The sequence below is a fragment of the Haliotis rufescens genome, unplaced genomic scaffold, assembly GCF_023055435.1.
Source record: "Haliotis rufescens isolate VD_foot unplaced genomic scaffold, xgHalRufe1.0.p SCAF_7, whole genome shotgun sequence".
NCBI lineage: Eukaryota > Metazoa > Mollusca > Gastropoda > Lepetellida > Haliotidae > Haliotis > Haliotis rufescens.
The window spans coordinates 30511204-30531229 of NW_025964361.1; the positions used below are offsets into that span (position 1 = coordinate 30511204).

The 20026-nt window shown below is 39.2% G+C and overlaps 1 protein-coding gene across 1 annotated transcript in view; it reads right to left on the reverse strand.

Annotated features, from left to right (window-relative positions):
- The window catches only part of LOC124148135 (fibropellin-1-like), a 55873-nt gene that overhangs the window by 13247 nt on the left and 22600 nt on the right, over positions 1–20026 (reverse strand). Inside the window, exons 2-8 of the mRNA XM_046519098.2 lie at positions 14867–14974; positions 14309–14348; positions 9704–10981; positions 6100–6195; positions 5219–5332; positions 2317–2433; positions 324–434 (exon numbers count right to left, since the gene is read on the reverse strand). Coding sequence (XP_046375054.2) covers positions 324–434; positions 2317–2433; positions 5219–5332; positions 6100–6195; positions 9704–10981; positions 14309–14348; positions 14867–14920 — 1810 coding nt within the window. The 5' untranslated portion in view covers positions 14921–14974. The remainder of the gene's footprint in view (positions 1–323; positions 435–2316; positions 2434–5218; positions 5333–6099; positions 6196–9703; positions 10982–14308; positions 14349–14866; positions 14975–20026) is intronic.

The window sequence follows — 20026 nt, forward strand, 5'->3', positions numbered from 1 at the left end:
AACCGTGAAAGTTTGATGCATGTATATATTTTGCTGGCCTTGTAACATTTTTCATGACACCTCCTACTCCCTCCCTAACTTATAATATTTTTATAATTATATAGTAGGTTCAACATTTCACGTTGATTCTATTTGATCTCAATGCGAGTTTCAACTTATATGACTTAATAAAAATAAATAAGACGTTATCTGATAATCGTTGTACTCTTGAAACATGAAACTGTCGTTCCCGCCTAAAACGGAAATACCTTCTATCTACGATAGATTTCAAACAGTGTGTACTTAAGGGAGATACTCTCAGTCTGCGAGGACAACCTTCTCACCTGTGCTGCAGTTCTTGTCTGTATACCCAGGTTCACAGGCACAGGTGTAGTTGTTGACGTGGTCGAAACATGTACCGTTCACACATGGGTTTGTTGCACACTCGTTGATCTCTACAATGAGACACTTTGTGTATTGATCATCAGAACTCATTGGTGTATTATGTATCTTTAACATAAGTCCGTCAGTGTATACAATAGGACGCGTAAGATGTATTCCAACATTGCTCTTGAAGCTCTCTGAAGTGAGTGAGTTAATATCTAACGTCACATCGACACTATTTCAGCCATATCGTGACGTTGGTTTGTTGTTTAACGCCGCACTCAGCAATATTCCAGCTATATGACGGCGGTCTGTAAATAATCGAGTCTGGGCCAGACAATCCAGTGATTAATATCATGAGTATCGATCCATGCAATTGGGATCGATGACATGCATCAACCAAGTCAGCGAGCCTGACCACCCGATCCCGTTAGTCGCCTTTACTACAAGCATAGCCACCTTTTACGGCAAATATGGGTTGCTGAAGACCTATTCTACCCCGGATTCTATATCGGGACGAGAAGTTATACATTAATAATACATATATTTATATCAGATAAAAACTTGTCAACGATGGACAGTACAATAACAAGAATATCACAGATTCGATTTAAAACATGTGCATGTGCATAGTGCATGTATGAATGTATAGAACATGTATGAAGCGGCCGGTGCTTTGCTTCACACATGTTCAGTTTGTATTTTACTATGAGCATGCTGACAACATTAATCTTGGTCACTTGGTCCATTGCTGTCAGCAACTTGTTAAGTTATGTCGTTCAATAATTGAACTACTGAACCTTTGTATTGTGAATTATGATAGGCAACAGTCGTGTTTGTAAGGGGTAACTGAAACTTAATACCTATGAGAATGACAAAGTGTTATGCTTTGGCCAATATTATGTTGACAGTCATATCTTTCTCGAATTATTGAAATACTTCCAATATATTCCTCAATGATGTACAACAAATTACCGGTTCGAATCCCGGTTCACCCCGATTATGTTTCTAGGTTTGCCAGCACCATACCCTTGCTCGTGGGTTTACGAAGTGGTAAAAGTCTGAGACCTGCATCACTTGGGCCACATGGAGCTGCCACGTCGTGATATAACTGGAATACTGTTAAGAGCGGCGTTAAAAGCCACTCACTCACTCACTACTACACATTACCATACACTTTGAGCATTGATCGAAACGCATGAATTTATTGCCTTTAACAAACCATTTATTATTTTATTATTACTATATCATTATGACATGGCATTGAACAATGCTAGCTCTTTTTCTGATATCAAACTTTCACAAATGACCTGGATGGGTTATCCTCAAGAACGCCATTATATATTGTCATCATAAATGGCAACTTTCATCCCGCATACTACTGCCACTACTGTTTAAGCAGGTCAGTTCAATGTGACTAGGGACACAGGTGGCCAATTCATCAAGGTGCCACTAATCACTATTCATTGTTGCGACTCTTCGGGTGCCGGACACCTATGATCGTATGTTTGAATCCAGGTGTGATGCACACTAAATGGGCAAAATGTATCATATAGGAAATATATACATACTTTTTTATCGCTGTGGTCAAATTAATCATTTACCATGATGCCATGTTTCTCAACACTCAGAACAACACTAGCTCATTTCTATATGCAACGACATTTGTTGTGGGGTAGCCCAGCGGCTAAAGCGTTCATGAAATGTGTGAAGTCAATATCTGGTATCCTCCGCCGTGATATGTCTGGAATATTGCTACAAGCGGCGTAAAATAAAATGCTTTCGAATTATATGACGCTGAACTAAGTAACCGAAAGACTCACTTTACATTTGCATTTTTGTGACTGTCTTTTCTAATTGCCAGATTAATTTTCCCTTGACTGATCAAATGCTCGCTATCGTACCCAACCTCATTTATACGTACAAATTGGTCCAGATGGCAGAAGCACTTACCTGTCTCACATAGTGTTCCGGAGTATCCAGTATCAGTACAGTCACATGTATACGAGACCAGCTCATCGGTACAGATGCCATTTACACAGGTGTTGTTGACACAATTATCAGTGATATCTGTAAGTACACATAGCAAATGGACCCGATGAAAAAATTAATGATAGATTCCTGATATATGAGTATCTATATCGCGTTTTTGAAGAAGCTTTACACCAGCAAGAGGTCATATTGACATTAGAATGTTTGAAAATTAGCTTTAGATTACAGTTCAGATCGAATATATCACAGCGGACTCACATGACCTAAGGGTTGATGTGACATTCACTCAGCGTACACATTGTGACCTTCCGATTCTCCTTTAAATTCGTTAATACGGCAAACATGGCATACATTTGACCTTTTCTGTCCCGTAATGTTCATTGAGAACTTGAAACAAAAAACATGCAAGAACTCATTTACACCAAAGACAAAATTTATCGTAAACTTTTTCTGGCAGCTTCCTCTTTCTCAAGCAGTCCAGCAGTAGTGGTTGTTGGTTGACAGAATCGATGGTCCGTTGCATGTCTATGGCGTGGTTAAAGTTATTTGGTCATGTGTTTGACAGTGCTGCCTTCATGTCTGCTTTGGTAATCGAAGTTATGTGTCCTTTTGGGTTTGGCAGTCCGGGAAGATTAGTGTTGGTAGATGTCCCCGCAATTTAAAGTTAGTTGGTAAACATACACAGTTGAACATAAAGTCATTTGTATGTTAAACGTAACCATGCAATGCTAACGCGGGGAAACGTTAATACTGGAAGCGTTACTTGTATGTAACACACTCAACAAGAACAACCTCAATTTATTACCCTGTTAGGGTCTTAACATCACAATATACAAATAAAGCGACCAAAACATTCCCATTATGTTAATAAATATATGCTGAAAGCAGAGTTTATTGTACGATTTCGACTACACTGTAAGTATGTGTTTAAGAATCACTAAATAGTGATGATACCAGGTAAGTCTATCCTGCCCCACCGTTTGCGAAAACATGAAACCTGCACAGTTAAGTCAATTCGTCACCTAAAAATCACGGAAACATGATAATCAATCAATTTAATTCATTCCACTTGTCTAAAATACTGTGTGTGCTCCTTCCGTGATTAGCAAATTGGAACCATCAGTTGCACGTTTAATCATATTGTGTTACGTTAAACGCTTTTGTTGTGTGATGGTTATCTCTGCGATTAAAGCCACCTCCGCTTCTGATACATTACTTACAGGTAATGTATTTGACATACGCTGTTGACATAATATTATGATATTAACCATTGATTCCAGTTACCGAGCATGCAAAATGCGCGATTAAATAATGGTGACATTTGAAAAACCCCAATTCATTGCCTAAAACATGCTAGAATGAAACAGACGGCACGATGCTGTTGATATTCGTTTTGTCATGCTTTTCATTCTGAACGCGGTACCCAAGACGTTACGTTTACGGCAAGGAATCAGTTCGAGAGATCAAAGGATCAAACAGCGCAGCCACGACGCAGACAAATAAAAAACATCACCTTCTTAAGTTAATAAAACGTCTCATAACAGTTGATCCGGGGTAGACTAGGTCTTCAGCAACCTATGCTTGCCGTAAATGGCGACTACGGTTGTCGTAAGAGGCGACTAACGGGATCGGGTTGTCAGACTCGCTGACTTGGTTGATGCATGTCATCGTATGGCAATTACGTGGATCGATGTACATGATATCACTGGCTCGTCTGGCCCAGACTCGATTATTTACAGACCGCCGTCTTATCGCTGGAATATTGCTGAGTGCGGCGTTAAACAACAAACAAACAAACATGGAATGAATGCTTCTCTTGTTATATCCACAATTGAGCACAATTCCAACTTTACGACTGCTATCCAGTGTGGGCTCGGCAAACTAGTGGATCAATGACATAATGCTTATGCATGTGATGCAGTTATAATGTAGTCAAAGCATCTTAAAGAGGAAGGTGAGGTATCAAGCCCTGCAATGTCTTTGTCTTTACAGTTGACGTGTTTATTCGCTTTACGTTAGGGGTGTTTTTCAATATATTCAGAAACTGAGACTTTAAATAATGTAATCTTTTTCAAAACTAAATTTGCTAACAATGTGAAAACGTCGATGTTAAAGGAATGAATTGTACTACTACTCCCACTACTACTACTACTACTACTACTACTATAGGTTTTGCTGATGTTAACGAAATGATGGACATGGCAATTTTTGGTCATATTCTGGACAATCAACATCGACCATTGAACTATTTTGGAAACGATTTCATGTAATTTCTTTCCTTTTTTACGAAAAATAAAAGTGTCCATTGAATCATTTCAGTTTAGTTCTCCTGACTAAATAAGCGGAGATCGGTTTGAATTTTTTTTTGTTTCTATCCATAACGTAGAATAGTTCATGTGCTTATCAAACCAAGTAACTATTATCATTGTTTGCAGAAAAGAGCCGATTGTGATCCTTTGTGGATCCATTCCTAAGCTCTAGGTTCATAAAGTTTTGATCTGTGTATGTTTCGTTTCCTCCGAACGACAGGTTGTACAACTTTCTTTTTGACAGTCGTATCTAGCTCTGGACAGTCCCACGTGGTATTTCAATTCACATTGAACTAATGTGCGTCTTAACATTAATGGAAGTTTCCATGCCCCAAAGCGTAGTGAAGATGTGACTGATCACAACAATGCCGTATAATATTTTTTAACAGTTCGTTTGAAATTGATATCTCAAATGCAACTCTGCCACCATACCTAGGTTGCGCTCCACCTGTACCATGTACTCTTAATTCAAGTAATGTATTTTGCTGAGTAACACACACGCACGCACGCACGCATCCACGCACACAATACTTTCTTTGTTAGGTTGTGCTTACCAAACTCGCAATTCGCTCCTCCCGATCCAGTGACACAGTCACATTGGTAGAGATTTGTCAGGTTAGTACAGGCACTGGAGTACATGCACGGGTCCACGGCGCAGCCGCCTGAAGCTTGAAACAAAAGCAGCAACCATCCCATACAATAGATCAACAGCGGTTTTTACCAATACAAATCCCACTCATCTATGGAAAGCTTCTATATTGTCAATGCATGCTGCAGCTGTGCCGTTTTGGGCATATATGAGAATGAGGTAGTTAAGAAAAAATAACTTAATTTCACAAATTTGTATTTCAAAAAACAAAAATAGTTACAAAGCAAAGCTTTACAAACATGTTACATAGAAATGTGCTGTATATAGATGTACAGTGAATTTTGGTAACATAACGCTGTTTTACGCTGCAGTCAGCAATATTCCAGCATAATGTTGCCTGTATTTAAACAATCGAGGTTCACGGCAGGATAACTACTACATCAAACCCAATATGCATAAAATGAATTTACTTTTCAATAATTCACGATTAGGAACATTGAGAAACTCTCCAAATTCTGTAAAATCATCATGTCATTGTTTAAACCAATCAAGTAGCTCTCCCTCTTTTTGGATTGCACATACATTGCTACCCTAGCGAATCTGTACACATTGCATGCATGCACGGCAGAGAAGTTTTTAAAAATCTATTCTATATTTATATGCATATGTATTATGTTGTTGAAATACTTTTGTACCTCTGATGCTGCTGATAGCGGCCTTATTGTAAAAAAAAGTTCAGATCAGTTCAGTACCCATACGCTCTTAATGCAAGTACGGAGATTATGAACGTATTCTCCCTCGGATTCCGCACAAAGAATACTTAAGTACATGACGCAAAGGACTTACTGTCATTACACTGGTATTCAAAGTATCCTGATGAACACGAGCATGGATACGGAGTCCCGTCTGAACACACTGTTGATGCAGGACATGCTGTTTTATCTGAAAAACAACGAAACCATGGAATGCAACATTATTTCTCTTAGTACTTGTATTGCCCTCATGATTCAATGTAATACAACCCGTGAAGATCCGGTTAGAATAGGTCTTCAGCAACGCATGCTTGCCGTAACGGCGACTATCCTTGTAAGATGCGACTAACGGGATCGGGTGGTCAGGTTCGCTGACTTGGTTGATGCGCGTCATCGTATGTCAATTGCAAGTGTGTGGATCGATGGATGCTCAAGATGTCAATTACTGGATTGTTTGTTCCAGACTCGATTTTTTACAGACCGCCGTCATATAGCTGGAATATTGCTGAGTCCGGCGTTAAACAACAAACAAACAATGTAATACATGTAAACGATTTCACGTGATTAACAGCATCAAAAACACTTTCCATAATCATAGGGAATCTTTGGTAAAAGTCCATTGAACGATTCTGATTATATCATCAACATTTGCATCAAATAGGGGTGGTACCTGGTGAACGACAAAAGGTGAGGTTATCCAGTCCCACCGGTGGCACCAGTCACAGGTATAAAGGCATGTCAAGTGCTCACCTGGACAAATACCGGGAACATATGATCATGAAACAAGTCAAAATTGGGAATTTCTTCCATAAATCTTCTTGAAAGCTTTACTAAACCAGTGAATGCTGTGTTACAAACCTTAATGTAAAAAAATACTCTTAAAGTAAATAAATGTACATTGAGAGTAACAACCCGCAGCCCTTAATGTAAAATGTATTACGACCGCAACGACCCATCCCTATTGATATACAAGACTGGGGGGACTATTTCTCGTCGCTGAATTCTGAACCAATAGGTACTCAGGATAATCTTGGTGAGGTGGAGGACATAGTGACATGTCAAGGTTATGTGCAAGAAATGACAATTGACATATTAGAATCCCCAATCACCAGATCCGAACTTTTTGAAAGCATCAGTGCCTAGAAACATAATAAATCAGTTGACCTTGACGACATCTATGGAAGCCATTGTACACACATGGTTTGAGTGCTAAAATGGGTAACATATTACAATCCATTTACAGTTATGTACATGCCTTGTGTTCGTTCAAACAACAGAGTATCTGGTATATTTGTTTCTTCATGGGTGTGAAGCAAGGGTGTATATATGCTTTGTCCCTTTTTGTTTAAGTTTTTTTTAATAAACGAATTGGTTACTGTAATGGAACAAAATTGTCTTTTTGGTGTTAAGTTACATCCGGAATTTATTCATATTTTTCTACTTCTATTTGCGGAAGACCTTATTGTGTTTGGCAATTCTGTCAACAACCTACAAATGTAGTTGAATATCTTGCATGATGACAGTTGTAAATGGGAAATGCCAGTCAATCTATATATCAAAAACAAAAATAGTTGTTTTTCAAAAATAGGGGAGGTTTATCACGTTAAAAAAAAATGGTATTATGATGGAAATGCGTATGAAGTAGTCACTGTATACAGTTATATATCTTGGCTTGTAATTTAGCAATATATTTCTGAGGTCGAATGCTGAAATAATATTCCAATTCAGACAAGAAGGGTATTCATGGTCCTGTTAAGTTGTTGCATTCCTTGAAACCATACTCGCCTCACTTTTACTTCAAATGTTTTGATACTACGATAACACCAATACTTTTATACGGGGCTGAAATTTGGGGGTTCAGTGATAAAGAACTGAGTCTGGCAGATGTTCTATTCAGTCGCTCGCTATTATGAAATGTGTCAAATATTGGCTGTCTCTATATAATTTGCAGGCATCTCGTTCACCCCCCAAAATATTACAATATGTTGCGGTTGTACGATGAACAAGGCCACGTAAACTGGGTACCGAAACTTAAAACTGTTATTTTCAGATTATTATGTGGTGATGTGGCTGATTATGCACAATTAAAACTTTCATTTCATGTGAGAACTATTTGAGTCGTATAACTGTAAATAAATTAAGGACCACATTGACTCATTTTCAGGTCACTTCTCACAATTTAGAAATTGAACGTGCAGGACATTTCAATATCTCTCGTGAATTTAGAAATGTAAAGTTTGTAACCTAAACCATAGCGAAAATAATCTCACTTTTTGTAAGTTTTTCTATGTTACAGCCATCTAAGGCAAAGTTTTTAATCTTTTCAAATATTCTAAAATGTAATACACTATACTGTCATCGCATGACCCTATTATCAATATGAATACAGAAAAGTACTTGTTTTACGCCAATGCTGTAAGAACACAAATACTTCTACTTTGATAATATGCAATTATGTTAATTAAAACTGCTTTTTTTTTTATAAAAATGCAAAGGAATGTGTTGTATTTTATACTGTTTGCAACTAAATCGTTTGTACAAGAAGGACAAGTACTGAATAAAGTGAAGACTAATTATTCGTAATAGAATTTATCATATAATGGGTCGTTTTCTCGGCAGGATAAAGCCAACGGATAAAAACGATATCCGTTGGGGTCATATGCGGATAGAGATGCAAATATCAAAGGTCAAGCAGAGATTACTTTCAGTGTTTATAAACAGACATGGCGCCGCCCTTGTAATTCGGCGATCGAGTCAGAATTAACCATCGGGAATCAGGATAATTGCTATCATTATCAAAAGAACAGTCTAATATACTTAAAATCAGTGTCTAACTGTGACATTGCAATGTAAAAAGTTTTACATTAAGAGTAATCATTACATTAAGGGTTGTGAACACGAGTTAACCCGCAACCCTTAATGTTAAAAGTTTTACATTAAGAGTAATTGTTACATTAAGGGTTATAAACAAGAGTTAACCCGCAACCCTTAATGTAAAAAGTTGTACATAAAGAGTACTAATAATTGTTACATTAAGGGTTGTAACAATGCTGTCACCATAATCAAACAATGACAAAACCATTGTTGGTGCAATGCCATATGTTGAAGATCCAGTGTAAAATAGGACAAGTTTTTATTTAATATAAATATATGTATTATTAATTTTTAACTTCTCGTCACGATATAGAATCCGGGGTAGAATAGGTCTTCAGCAACCCATGCTTGCCGTAAATGGCGACTTTGCTTGTCGTAAGAGGCGACTAACGGCATCGGATGGTCAGGCTCACTGACTTGGTTGATGCATGTCATCGTATCCCAATTGCCATATGTATGTGAAATTTAAAATAGTTAAAACAGATATTTGTTTTCTATATAATAATCCTACGGTCCTATTTCCTTTGGGAAGATTTATCGGGGGAGTTGGTGGCCTAGACGTGTTTATTTGGTATGTGAGTTACCAGATGCAAATCAATTTTAACCTTCCTGACACATGTATTTTATGTCGAAAAGTTGTCCTGTTCTCGAAATTAAATACCTTTCACATTATGGGTAAAACATAATTAATTATTGCTAATGTATTGGTAATTTGATATTGGTATAAGTGACAGCAAATTCTTTTAGTTCTGTTGGTTTGTTTGTTATGTAATCACCTGTGTCAATGTCACAATGATTCGATAAGTTTTATGACTGAGACTTACCGACATCATTTGTCAGATTCAGTCCGGCCGGATGCGTAAACACAGACTGACTGTCCACATACGGAAACACGTACATCATGGCTCCAAATGGAACATCATCTTCGTGGGTCAGGCGGTAAAATCCTGGTGATGTCAACTCCACTGATGCCTCTGAGAAACAGCTGCCTTTAATAACTTTGAATTGTGGAAATATTTGTGGTCGTATTCCGAGAACCTTGTCAGTGGGAACAATGACTGTTATGAGCACCTTCTTCAGGTCAAATGACGCATGAAGAACAGGTTTTCCAATGTCATAAGAGCTGGAGTATAAACTTGTTGGTGGAACTATTGCCAGTGATGGTGTTTTTATAACTATTTGAACAACCATGACAGGTTTATCGGCTTCAATGTAAACTGGACCTGTGGTAGAGTCAACAGTTATGTCATGAGACTCCCGCGCACCAAGGGAGAAAGATATACCACTGACGTACGGGGAGCGTACAGAGGTTGACGCTGTTGATCCAACGACTCTGTATATTGCCCCACCAGTAATAGATGGCGGTTCTGGCAAGTAAAAACTTCTCCCAAATGACTTCACAGGCAGTAACATTTCTTGCATGCCGTCTTTAATGCTTGTAGTATACTTCATGTTATGCCCACTAATCACAGCCACGGGTTTGTCACTGCTAATCAGTGTTCCAGTAATGTCCTCGGCACAGTAGGCGCCAACTGTCTGATACTTGTTGAGTGTAAATGTTCTGCTCTGCCCATTGAAGAATGTCCCATTGCCACATCCACCTGCCATAAGGGGTCCTCGTATCTTTAGACTGATGTCCACCTGGGTATTGGTCTCCGTAGCGATGATGAGGAAAGCAGTCTGTGTTTTCTTTGTGTAGGGTAGTTCAGCCTCAGCAGTTGAAGATGTGTGATTATCAATGTGTGTCACTACAATGTATTCCGTGGATAAAGTCTCAACCGGCAAGGCAAGGTATCCGTCTCCACGATTGACAAGTACGTGATAACAGAACAAGGTTATTTCCTCAGTGGATGAAAAGTGGAATGCCATGTCAGTCACCTGTAGGTTGGCTTGGTAATAAAAACTTTCATCAACTTTGTACTTGTAGTCTACCATGCCTTGGATGTGTAAATCTTCTGAAATACCGAATCCACTCTCAACGTGAACAGTGGCATTGAACTCAGATAGAATCACAAAGAACATGTTTGGAAGGCTTGCAGCTTGGTATAATTGTTCAAAGAACGCTACAACGAATCGTCGTCCCTTAGGCATGGCTGAAGCATCTGAAGACAAACAAGTAAAACGGGTTAAAATATCTCTTCAGAAGTGAATCATAAACTTGAATGATGAATCGGCGTCCTTTAGGCATTGCTGAGTTTCCTGAAAAAAGTAAAAGACTATTTAAAGTTGAACAACAATTACAAGAGTGTGTAGAACTGTGAATAATGCATTACATTTTCACTCATAACTCGAATGAGTGAGTGAATGTGGATGATTTTTCGCGACTTTAATCAATATTCAAGGAATATCAGGCGTTGGACATCAGTTACGGTCTTCACACATTATACCAATGTGGGGATTCGAACATGGGTTTCCGGCGTGACGAATGAACGCTTTAACCACGAGGCTACCTCACCGCCCCCATTACTCAGGGCGTCATAGTAGTTGCAATAATACTGACAACTGACACACTATCGACTGGTATAGTAACCATACGAAAGTTTAACTAACGTGACAAGAATGAATACGTTACAAATAAATCAGTCGTCTCTTGTGTGCCTGCATTATCACATGTTGTTGTTTCTCAAAATTGTACAAATCGATTTTAAGTGAATGCCAATCCATTCCTGACGCATAGATCTAATTTCTCTTATCAACCACGGGAAACGCCTCCAACCGCCTCCGTGGTCGATGGTTTGATCCTGATGTCCTAATCATGCCGAAAGACGTAAAAAGATGGTTATTTTTGTCACCCTGCCTTTTGGCATTACGGGGGGCAGGAGTGGCCCAGTCGTCCAAGGTACCACGATTCGCTGTGCAGAGTTGCGTTCCTTGGGCACGATTCGCCCCGATTATGTTTCTAGGTTTGTCAGCACCATACCCGTGCTCGTGAGTTTCACGGATGTGGTAAACGTCTCAGACTTGCATTCCTCCCACACTAAGCTGACACGACGCGATATAACTGGAATACTGTTAAAAGCGGCGTTAAACCCAACTCACTCACTCACTTTGGCACTACGGAAACGAAACAAGGATTGGTCTGCTCTCAGTCAGTATAGTGTATAAGTTGGGCATTCTTGGTGTCTCAGTGGGCAAGCACAATACAACTGGCAAACTCCCACAGCATGAAACGTCAGGTTTCCGTTGTCAAAACTTGGTATTGTCATTCCTTAATTTGAGTGCGAAACAAATAAAAACATCTGAAATGATCATTAAAGGTTGTTGAAGGTTTCTGGAAGGACAAACAGACATTCTTTATTTCTTCCAATAATTGAAAAGTACATATGAAAAAAAATTAGGTCAAATCATAAATGACCTGTAATTAACCAGATGCAGATAGCAAAAATATAAACATACAATGCCCTTAGGTAGATGCTAGTGAACAGTAACGGTTATACAATGCTTTGTTTGATGTAAAACCTGCGAAAATGTACGAACTGTGAGGCAACCGACACAAATTGTACCCAAGTACTAAAACACGACATAAAGTGTTGTGATCTTCTCTAAGGCAAACAGTTAAACCTTTTCTCTATGTTCTTTTCTTCTGGTAAATACTGTTAACTCGGGCAGTAATTAACTGCAGTAATTTTCAGTAACACTATGCATAAATTCCTCAGTATCCTCACAATTGTCAGTGGTTGAGCGAGTTTAGCTTTATGTTGTCACACTGTACCTAAGTGCGAGCCACGAGTTTTCCCTACCGCCCCAAAGGAATGTTTCAGCATCTTATGCGAAGACTGTTCATGAAGATGTGTCACACTGTTCGTTTTGAGATTGTAAGATAAAACACTAACATGATCATTGATTATTGTTGTATGGAACCTGACTGTGTGCCCCACAGGAGTAGAAACATAAATAGTAAATAACTACCAATATAAACAGACTTATCACAAAAAAATATCAAAGCTGTTTTACTGACATACAACTAAATACTGTCTTCAGTATACAGGATTATTTATAGAAGATACATTCACGGCATTAATATGTTATACGTGAGGTGAGGTTAGAAAGGGTTTAACGTTCAAATTTATATTGCAATGTGTGTGTGTGTGTATCTGTGTGTGTGTGAGTGTGTGTGCGCGCGTGCATGTGAGTCTGCTTTTACTATTTTTATACTGCTTAACCACTCAGATACCAAGCTGCAGTTTGACATAAATACCCCCACTCAGACACAGTATTCTATCTTCGGTCCTTGTTTTATCCCCTTAATGCTAAGCGTTAGGCAGAGTAATAACAAGTACCGTCGTTTAACGTCTTTTGGTATGAAGCGGCTGGAATTGGACCACCGACCCGTCCTCTTTCCGGGCAGACTCTCAATGCACTAGACCACGGAGGCGGTTGACATATTTGATACATGTACCTATATTATCGCTGTTAATAATGTAAAACTAAGAAATTTTTAACACATAGATCGATAACAATGGATATGACATTTGTATATGTCACAGATCGCTAGAAGAGGTACCAACACAGAGTAATTAATCAGTATTCTTCACTAGACAAGTGCAACCACACACGGGCATTCGCGTCGCCAAATAAATGAAACGATCTCATTTATATCATGTTCTGAATGCAGGCTTTCCAATAAATCTGGTGTGGATATAAGCCGAAAAAACTTTCCTATTGCTGTGACACTTTGGACAGATTATATATAATAAGTAACTTGAATAGGAGCGAAATAATTTGTTGTGGACATTAAATGATGTCAGAGAGGTATACTAATATCCACAAAAGCAAATTGTTTCGCTGTGACAAGTCAGTAACATAATCAGGGACCTATGACCTTTGGAAACTTGAGGAATGTGCAGTAATCAATACTTGCAGATTGTTGTGGTGAGCCCAGTCATAATTCGTTGCAAGAACCTTTCTGGCTAGCTTCAAACAGAGCTAGATTGTCCTGGTGTGGTTTTAATCAGATGTCAGAATCTCTGGGATCCAACGAGATGATAGTTTCTTTACAGCCAAAGTTAATACTGAAACTGAAACTAGGAATATGATGCTCAATCATTTGCCGGTCGGTCATCACAATATCATGGATTGTCTGAAGCATTTCTGGTGTTGCTAACGTGACAGGCCTTGCAGAAAGGTGGTCGTCTCTCCAAGTCATGCTTAAGCTCTGCTGCCAAACCTCTTTATCGTGGCATATAAAGGGGCCGCCTTCCCTAGTGGTGTACCCATATGCTCATGATGCCAGTGGTTTTAAGCCCTTCTTCTGCAACTACTTGTCCACAACAAAAGATGTCACTTCTGCACCATTCCGTCCATGTGAGGCTCAGAACTCATCGATCAACTCTCTGATATGTCAACCCTTTTGTGCACCAAGCTTTGTGTTCAATGTCGTATTCTTACCATAAAGCGTACATTTAACAAACTTGTTTTGATATACTTACCTTTCATAAACCCCAACACCAACAGGTAACAGAGTACTGTCTGAAAGTAGAAATAAAGAAACGAAGGTCACTCGTCATATACAGCAGTTGTACAATTCATATGTCAGTGTTCAGAACTTATCACATACAGATGCTCTGTAGGATCCCAACATATTACGAAATGCACTCGTACTTATTTATGTGTGTGTGTGTTTGTGTGTTTGTGTGTGTGTGTGTGTGTGTGTGTGTGTGTGTGTGTGTGTGTGTGTGTGTGTGTGTGTGTGTGTGTGTGTGTGTGTGTGTGTGTGTGTGTGTGTGTGTGTGTGTGTGAAAGTTCTTTTTTAAGAAATCTTTAATAACATTGCAGTTTACTTCATCCCCTTCTCAAAAGAACATATTTCATAATAATAGAAAAAGGTCTAAGGGTAGGTCCACGATTTGATTATTTGTTTTAATTGAAACAGTGATGGGTAAAATGAATCCGAAGTTTGATACCAACACTTTACGTTAAAAAAGCGTATCATTGTAGATCCGTGTTCTTTTATTGATATGAGATTGTGACTAGATCGCAACACTTACTCTCATTTTCACTTTGGCGGATATACTTTTCAGAGCGTTGTTACAAATATACATCTAAACACCGGCAGCATGTGTCAGACATCTGGGATAAAATGAACTGTGCATCACCTGTGATAAAATCAATTACATGAATAAAACCTGCAAAACCCTTTCCATTTTCGTAAGAAATCTCTGAAATAAACAGTCGATTTATGTACGATTCCGACTCATCATGAACTCAGATACTGCTGTAATGGTTATGTGGAATAAGACTAATGAATTGGGACAGTCAGATGCACATATTAAAATATGTGCTTCTGTGTACAGATCAATGCAACAATATCTCTCATAATACATAACCGCGGGGAATCAGCGATTGCATACTATCAACTCATTGCTGAAATACATTGGTGATTGTGTCGTTTGCGAAATCCGGTTCTTATGACATTCTACATATGGTTTATTCTGTTAAGATACCTTTTGCAAATATACTTTAATCATGATGATCTATTTGCCATGTGTACATTTAGGGATAGTTTGCCTATATACTGCTTGCATTAACATAATACAGTAAGATCCATCCCACCAACATATTTAGGAACACCTGTGAGGAAAGCCCGTGGACTACATGTTGCCCCATCCGTATCAGGTAAAAGTAGAAGTCCGATCGGACCTATTTCTGCTGAGATGTCCGAGCACAGGAAACGACCAGGCCACCGTGTTTTCTCTAACGCACGGACATGTACCTCACTACTGTCTTTCCATTAAAATCAAATAATTTCTAATTCCAATCAGCACACTTCCGTTCTTAGTGATTTGTCTTACAGTAAATAAAGGTCATATCTGAGTTTACATTGTCACTTGTCCTTCGTCCCAATCCCTGTACACCCTACACTGATCGTAAAAGAATCTCTTCTGAGAAACAAGCAAACAAATAAAGGTAGATGAAATGTTGCATTGATCATGATGATCCAGCGAATGTCCCCCCTCAAACATGTCCTTCCTTTAAAATGCATTTAATATATCGTTTCACAAATGTATAAAAAAAATTCAAAACGTCAACGCCAGAGAATAATCAGTCCCGATTATCTGCCGAAACAGATTGCATTGGGCCTAAAAGGCAAAAGGGGCGTAAAGGGCCGAATTCTTAGGACAATTATATGAATGGATCAATGAAAATGGGTGATGACACCATTTGTCCGCGAAAAGGGTAAGCATGCCCTGCTCTATCGGCAGTATGCTATGGAAAGCTATGGTATGGTAGATAGGCTACTAGCAAGGTATGGTAGATAGGCTAAAGCAGCAAGGTATGGAAGATAGGCTACTAGCAAGGTATGGTAGATAGGCAGAATGGTATGGCAGATAGGCTACTAGCAAGGTATGGTAGATAGGCTAGGGCAGCATGGTATGGTAGATATGCTACTAGCAAGGTATGGTAGATAGGCTACGGCAGCATGGTATGGTAGATAGGATATGTTAGCATTGTATGGTACATATGAAATGGAAATATGAGGAATATTTATTTCCAAAGGTGGGCAGGGGCTCCACCTTTCGAGGCGCGAGTCCTGGCCATGGTCACGTTATCATTAAGCCTTACAAAAGAAGCGCAGCTGCTGTAAGGGCCAAATAATCCTGTGAAACTTGTAGTAATTAATATTCTACATCTCTGGGATAATCAAAACCAAAGCGTTCAAATCTTACGACAACGTGTATTTGTGACTTTTAAAGCTTGGAAATTACCAGTTTGAATCATGTTTTGAGAGCAAGATCAATATGCCTGTTGTTAGTGCACATGTGTATTCGTCATAATCGTTTCAAGGTGATGAGCTAAATGTCGGTTGGTGCACACTACTCCACTTGTTCTGATTGCTCGGCAAGTGTTTTTTCTTAATACATGGGTGTCCTTAAAAGCATGTATGCATGTCTCTCTCAGCAACACACATTCTGTTTATGTATCAGTGAATAATGTGTTGGGCCATACATGTATTTCTGAGTGGCAGTACTTATATATAACCTAATGTGGATGGTCTATCTATATCCTCTATTTTGGGTGATCGTATTCGACGTAATAAGCGCCCTGTTTTAATAAGCGCCCACGGCGATAGTTGTTAATATATTGGCAAGTGAACAATCCCAATTAGCACCCCTTCCGATTGAACAATGTACACAAGACTTTTTTTTATCCGTGTATAATACGCACTCGTGTGTTAAATGCACCCTTAATTATGGGCAATTAAATTCTGGAAAAATATATCTGTCGTGTATAATACGCACTGACTTTTCTTTTGTATCATTTCAGGCTGTAGGCATAAACCACGAAATTTACGATCTTTCAACTCTTTTTTTTCACCAAAATTCTATTCTAATAAGAGGCCCCTTTTTCTAATTTTGAGGGCGCCCTCGGCGCTTATTACGTCGAATACGGTATTTATAGATTAACGGTGGAAGGTCCATGAGTATGTAATGAAAAGGATATAACTTCAATATCCTGCTCCTGGATAATGTGGTCCGAAGGCTGCTGTAAAGAACGTATGGGGTGTTGTTGGTATTAGACCCTGTGAACTCTCTTTGAACTTTTCAAAATATTTTCACTATCGATGTGTTGGAATAAATCTATGAGTTTTCCCTGCCATTGTGTGGTCTATGTTTTCTAGACCCCAGATGATGCTTGCATGTTGCCAATGTGTAATAGTTCTAACATCTATATTTAACTATTATTGTCATCTCGGTTGATAAAGCCTATCGTATAAGTCTATGCCATAGGCAGCAAAAGACTATCAATATAATTGGACCTTTGTGAGTCGTCGTGTGGAGCCAAGTCGCCCCATGTTACACGTCCTGTTATGAGTGTGTATGCGATGGTTAACGCCGTTCAACAGTTGCATCACGGCGTGTCAGTTCAGTACGGTATGAACGCCCGGAATAGATGCAGGTCTAATATAAGACGTTTGCCACTTTGGCACAGATATGGTGCTGGCAAACCTAAAAACAAAATCAATGAAGAAAGCAAGGATTATTGGTTTTTGGCACACCGACGCGACTCAACTCTGATCGTATGCGGAGCAAATTGCGTTTTAGACGACTGGACCACCCGTGCCCCCGTACCGGTTTAACTAACTAGGACTGCAACATTTATTAATATTGTAAACTTTATAAAAGGATGTTCTCCGACCAGCATTGTCTTTCCATAATTATTCATATGGGATTAAGTCAAAGGGTTTTACACGACGCAGGTATGTGCTCCCAGTACACACAATTGCGCAGAAAGGACACCTACAGAGGAACGCACATAATATAGTCATGGTACCCAAATTTTGAAAAAGGTTCTGTAATAAAAGTAATTATCAAATCTTACACTACATTATTTCATTACTTTACGAGACCCTCGTATTTCCTGAAGGTGAAATGGGGTTTAACGTCGCGTCCAAGATTATTGCACTTACCCAGCGAAGTGCGTGCGTGCGTCTATTTGTCCGGCCTAATGCCAATGTTTTAGCGCTAGTCCACTGAGATACCATGCCGCAGTTAAACATGAATACCCAACTTATCAGACCAGTCCTTGTTTCGTTTTAAGCTCCCTAATGCCCAGCGTCAGGCAGGGTAACAACAAGTTTCATCTTTACGACTTTTGGTATGAAGCGGCAGGGGATATTTCCTATAAGGATCCTTGAACTTAAATATTGGGCGTCCTCTGTACCCCTAGATTTCTAGGTTAAGGTAAAACACTGCAAACTACCGAAAAAGGGAATGGTGTGACTTAAATGGGGGAAAACATATTTCGATATATTCCGAGAGACTTTAAATGAAAAAGTCACTGGGTCAGTGTGATATTTTAGGAAAATAAGTAAGAGACTTACTACAGATTTAGTAGAGGTGTTATCTTGGATCAGCGCTCTATAGCGCATGTTATCAGTGTTACAGTGAGTGAGTGAGTGAGTGAGTGAGTGAGTTGGGTTTAACGCCGCTTTTAACAATATTCCAGTTATATCACGGCGTGTCAGCTTAATATGGGAGGAAAGCCCGAAGTGATGCAGGTCTCAGGCGTTTACCACTTCGGTGAAACCCACGAGCACGGGTAGGTGCTGACAAACCTAGAAACATAATTGGGGCGAACCGGGATTCGAACCCACAATCATAGGTTTCTAGCGTGTCCAAGGGAGGCAACTCTGCACAGCGAATCGCGGCGCCTTGGACGACTGGGCCACCTGTGCCCCCTATCAGTGTTACACGAGTGTAACTCTGAACTCCAATGTGCTGTCATTCAAAATGCACAAGATGAAAAAAACAAAACAATGAGTCCAAAGTTTGGTTATTAGCGTCGTTGTAAATATTTTATTATCAACATCATTCCAGCTGTATGTTACAAAGTTCTGTTTGATGTCTACTCATATAAGATAACACATGCGATTCAAAACATCGGATATCAAAGGATGTACTCAAATATTAAAAAATTATGACCGTAAGTTCTACGTTTCATCACATTGATGATTAACATGTTCTTAACAACCCTGAAAATTATGTTCAGTATTCCAGCTAAAACACGGAGACCTGTAATTAATCGAATCTGGACAAGGCAAACCTCGGATTCAATCAATCGACATGTCATCCGCCAAGTCACGAAGTATAAGCACCCGGCCCCTTAAATAGGCATGAAGTTGTCCGAATATGCTGATTCGAGCTTCTCACAGGGTATGACTGAGCGAGTGAACTAACATGCTAATAAATATAATACAGTTGTGCAATACAGAATTATTATTATTTTTAATTATGGGAATATGTGTTGGATTGTTGTATCGAAAAAGATGAACTGCCCGTTCAAGAAATTCGTCGTATTACAAACGCATTCCGAACAGTGTAATATAGATCCTCACAACTAAATACTGAAACACCCTGGGGCATACACCTTTCTCGTCCGTTTGGAACCTCCTCGAACTCCATTTTGTATTCCAATGGAACAGGAGTGTATTGTAAACTAACAGCGTTTTTTTGCCGGCACCAGTTACTGGAAGGCCTATTGAAGAGTCGATGTCTGCCCACGCCCAACTTCGATCCTTGAATAATTGCGCTGTGACATTTATGTGTGTACATACTATGTATAACTGGACCAAAATAGTGCTCCTGTCAGCTGTTTTGTAAAGGTTAGCCATGCATTGTGCCTCGTTATACAAATGCATACGAATA